The sequence below is a fragment of the Nannospalax galili genome, unplaced genomic scaffold, assembly GCF_000622305.1.
Source record: "Nannospalax galili isolate Female #2095 unplaced genomic scaffold, S.galili_v1.0 scaffold3650, whole genome shotgun sequence".
Taxonomy (NCBI): domain Eukaryota; kingdom Metazoa; phylum Chordata; class Mammalia; order Rodentia; family Spalacidae; genus Nannospalax; species Nannospalax galili.
This window is the reverse complement of record NW_008328463.1, coordinates 21,913-24,822: the sequence shown is the minus strand read 5'-3', so window position 1 is coordinate 24,822 and position 2,910 is coordinate 21,913. Positions and strand designations below refer to the sequence as shown.

Below are 2,910 nucleotides of genomic sequence, written 5' to 3'. Positions count from 1 at the left end.
TGCTTCACGAGGTGCATTTCTTGATTCCTGACACAGTAACCTTGGGGGACCCTTCTGGTGATAAATTTATCTTGGTTTCATACTGAACTTCACTGACCAATTTCCGGGGGATGCTGACCAGAGGAGACTATTTCTTCTTGTTTCCTGGAGTCTCACCATCTACTCATGGAGCTGAGGGCGTCTCCTGTAACTTTAACCCATGAGGAACACTGTCAAAAAAAAGCAAGAAGCGTTTCATGATCCAAGTGACATTTAACTAGGACTGTCACAAGCTCTCTCTGAAGATGTGGCACTTGAGTAAAATTCATGAAGCTGCCTATGAAGTGAGAACACAGAAGGCCTAACTTGGAGGCTCCTGGGGTTGTAGACCGAGCTGTGAGGGGAAAGCTCAGGGAACAGTGGGCAGGCAGAGGTGCTTGGATTGACTTCCTCTCAGGCCAGGCCCACAGTGGGTGTCTGTCATGTGTAATGCAGGAGGAATTGGCCCTTGGGGAGAACTCCAGAGAAGGCGGGGACAGGGGGAGGCAGCTGGCAGGAGCTCAAAGCACCACCTTGCTGATGCGAGTTTAGCCAATCAGAAAAAGAGTTGTCTGATGATGCTCCTGTTGCTAGTTGAAAAGTCTGTGTGACAGGCCTGGGAGAGCTGGAAACCCCCTGTCTGACACAGCCTTGGCTGTGGATAAAGCTGAGGGAACTTTCCCCCTTTGTACAGGAGCAGGGGTGGGCAGAACCCTCAGCTTATTGTGGGAGGCCCTGGGGTGGGGGTGAGGTTACCCCTTCCTGAGCACCACCATTGGAGGTACCCAGCCTCACATGCCCGTCAGGTGCTCACATCCTAATGCAAAATGTTGGAATTGCTCTGTGGTGTCATGAGCCCTAGAGGAAACTTCTTGCTGTTTCTTCTCTGCTTTTCTCCCCCATTAAACTCTTTATATTTTGCTTTTGGACCCTGTCCCATTTAAAAAGAAAAAGTCAAACTGAAGAGACACAAGCACAGAAAGGGGGAAAGATAATTATTGTCTTGTTGAATCGATAGTGTTTGTAGACACTGTTTCAGTTGACTTATAATTTTATAAATAGGCCCCAGGAACGATGGGTGAGACACTCTTTGACTGCACACACCGACGGCTCTGTCTTCAGGCTTCGGTGCTGAGGCTGACACAGTGCCACATGCGTGTGCACATGGGTCTCCTCACAACAACACCGCTGCCCAGGGCTGCTGCTTCTCTTGTTTCCTGTCCTTGAAACTCAAGGTGACTGCGTCTGAAAGCTGTGGGTTTTGCTTTTATCAAAATCAGATGAACCTATTTCATGGTTTTGGAGGATTTAAACAGCAGAAGAGCTTATGAGAAAGTCAGATACTTTCATGTGAATATTGTGAATGAGGTAGATCTCAGCCACGGGCCTGCAGGGCTGTTTGTAAGCCCTGGTACTTTTAGCTGTGGTTGTTAATTATAGTTACACAGGACAATTGAGGGATGGTTGCAGTATTAATGAAGACTTACTACTTCTACGTGTAAATGCATGAAACATGATCCATATTTTACCTAGAGAAACCTGGAAGTAAGAAGAGGTTGAAGTTGGGCCTGGTGTGCACTGTAATCCCAGTATTCAGAGCCTGAGGCCAGTGTGGGCTACACAGTGAGTTCCAGGAGAGCCTGGGCTAAAAGAAACCAATTCTAAAACAAGCAAACAATGGCCCCAAACAGAAAACAACAGAAAAGAGGCCCAGGCATTTGTTAATTCTCAAACACAACTCTGCTCCTTGCACCACCTCCCCAGGCTCCTCAGGGTCTGATGTACCACAGTGAACCTCTGTGGGAAGAGTTTTCTGCCTGCTTGGTACATGATCCCACATACTTTCTTCTAGTAAAACCTCAAGTTTAGGAAGAATAGGTTCTAAATGAGCAACACAACTGTGTCTATCCTTGAATCACTCTTCTGTTTTTTTAAAACCCCAACACAGTCAGCCTTCATATTTAGGCAGGCACGCTTCGTAACTGACAATGAAATTCTCAAATGGTCACCCAGTGCGGTTTCATGAAGACACAGGTTAGGCATAGAATCAAGAGCCTTCCTAAACAAAGTCTGCCTGGACACAAATGAGACACTTCAGCACCAGTGCTGATTGGCTCCTCTCCTAAGGCCAACCCTGAAAGCACAGAGGCACCCACAGACTTTTACTCTCTGAAGAGGGCACAGCAGGTGTGAGCTGTGTGGACCACCATTACCTTTTCCTGTGAGATGGCGCTGCAGATCCCCAGAAGCCTCCCTGCAGCAGCTGTGGTGGTGATGCTGATGGTGCTGAGCAGCCCAGGAGCCCAGGGCAGAGACTCCCCATGTAAGTGCAGGGCAGGGGCGGCCAGAGTCAGCAATCTGGGAAAGGGCTCTGAGGGATCCTGGGGATCCTGGAATGTGGAGGGATGGTGAGGTCCTGATCTCAGAACAGGCTTTTATCTTAGGTTCTTTCTGTGGAAGAGATAGGGAGGTTACAGCTCCTTTCCATCTTCTTATGTTGAAGTGAGGACAGTGCCCACCCCAGTGGCCAAGCCAGGGTCTAAGGAGACAGAGCTTATATCTACTTCCAATGACAGAGAAAAGAAGCGAAGGATATGTTTAAAGAAAATACATTTCTCCAGAGAGAATCCAGCAGGTTTGCCTGTACTTTGTCTTCCGGAGAATGCTGTGGTTCTGGGATGGAAAGTGCAGGTCAGTGATGGCTGGCCTCAGTATTTGAGAAGACTGTAGTCCTGACCATGGAGGTTTCAGGGAGGCAAACTCTAGGCATGTGAGTGAGGCCAGCAGAAGATTAGTAGTCAAACAGTAACTTGAGGAGGGTTCAGAGACTTGAGTAGGTAGACTGAATTTATAAAAAAAAAAAAAAAAAAAAGGTATGGAAGAGAGATGTAA

General features: G+C 47.7%; 1 protein-coding gene across 1 annotated transcript in view; it reads left to right on the top strand.

Annotated features, from left to right (window-relative positions):
• The first annotated feature begins 2,179 nt into the window (after positions 1–2,179).
• The window catches only part of LOC103729174 (rano class II histocompatibility antigen, B-1 beta chain), a 5,501-nt gene continuing 4,770 nt past the window's right edge, over positions 2,180–2,910 (top strand). The window contains exons 1-2 of the mRNA XM_008827170.3: positions 2,180–2,341; positions 2,522–2,653. Of these exons, the coding sequence (XP_008825392.1) occupies positions 2,245–2,341; positions 2,522–2,653 (229 nt within the window). The 5' untranslated portion in view covers positions 2,180–2,244. The remainder of the gene's footprint in view (positions 2,342–2,521; positions 2,654–2,910) is intronic.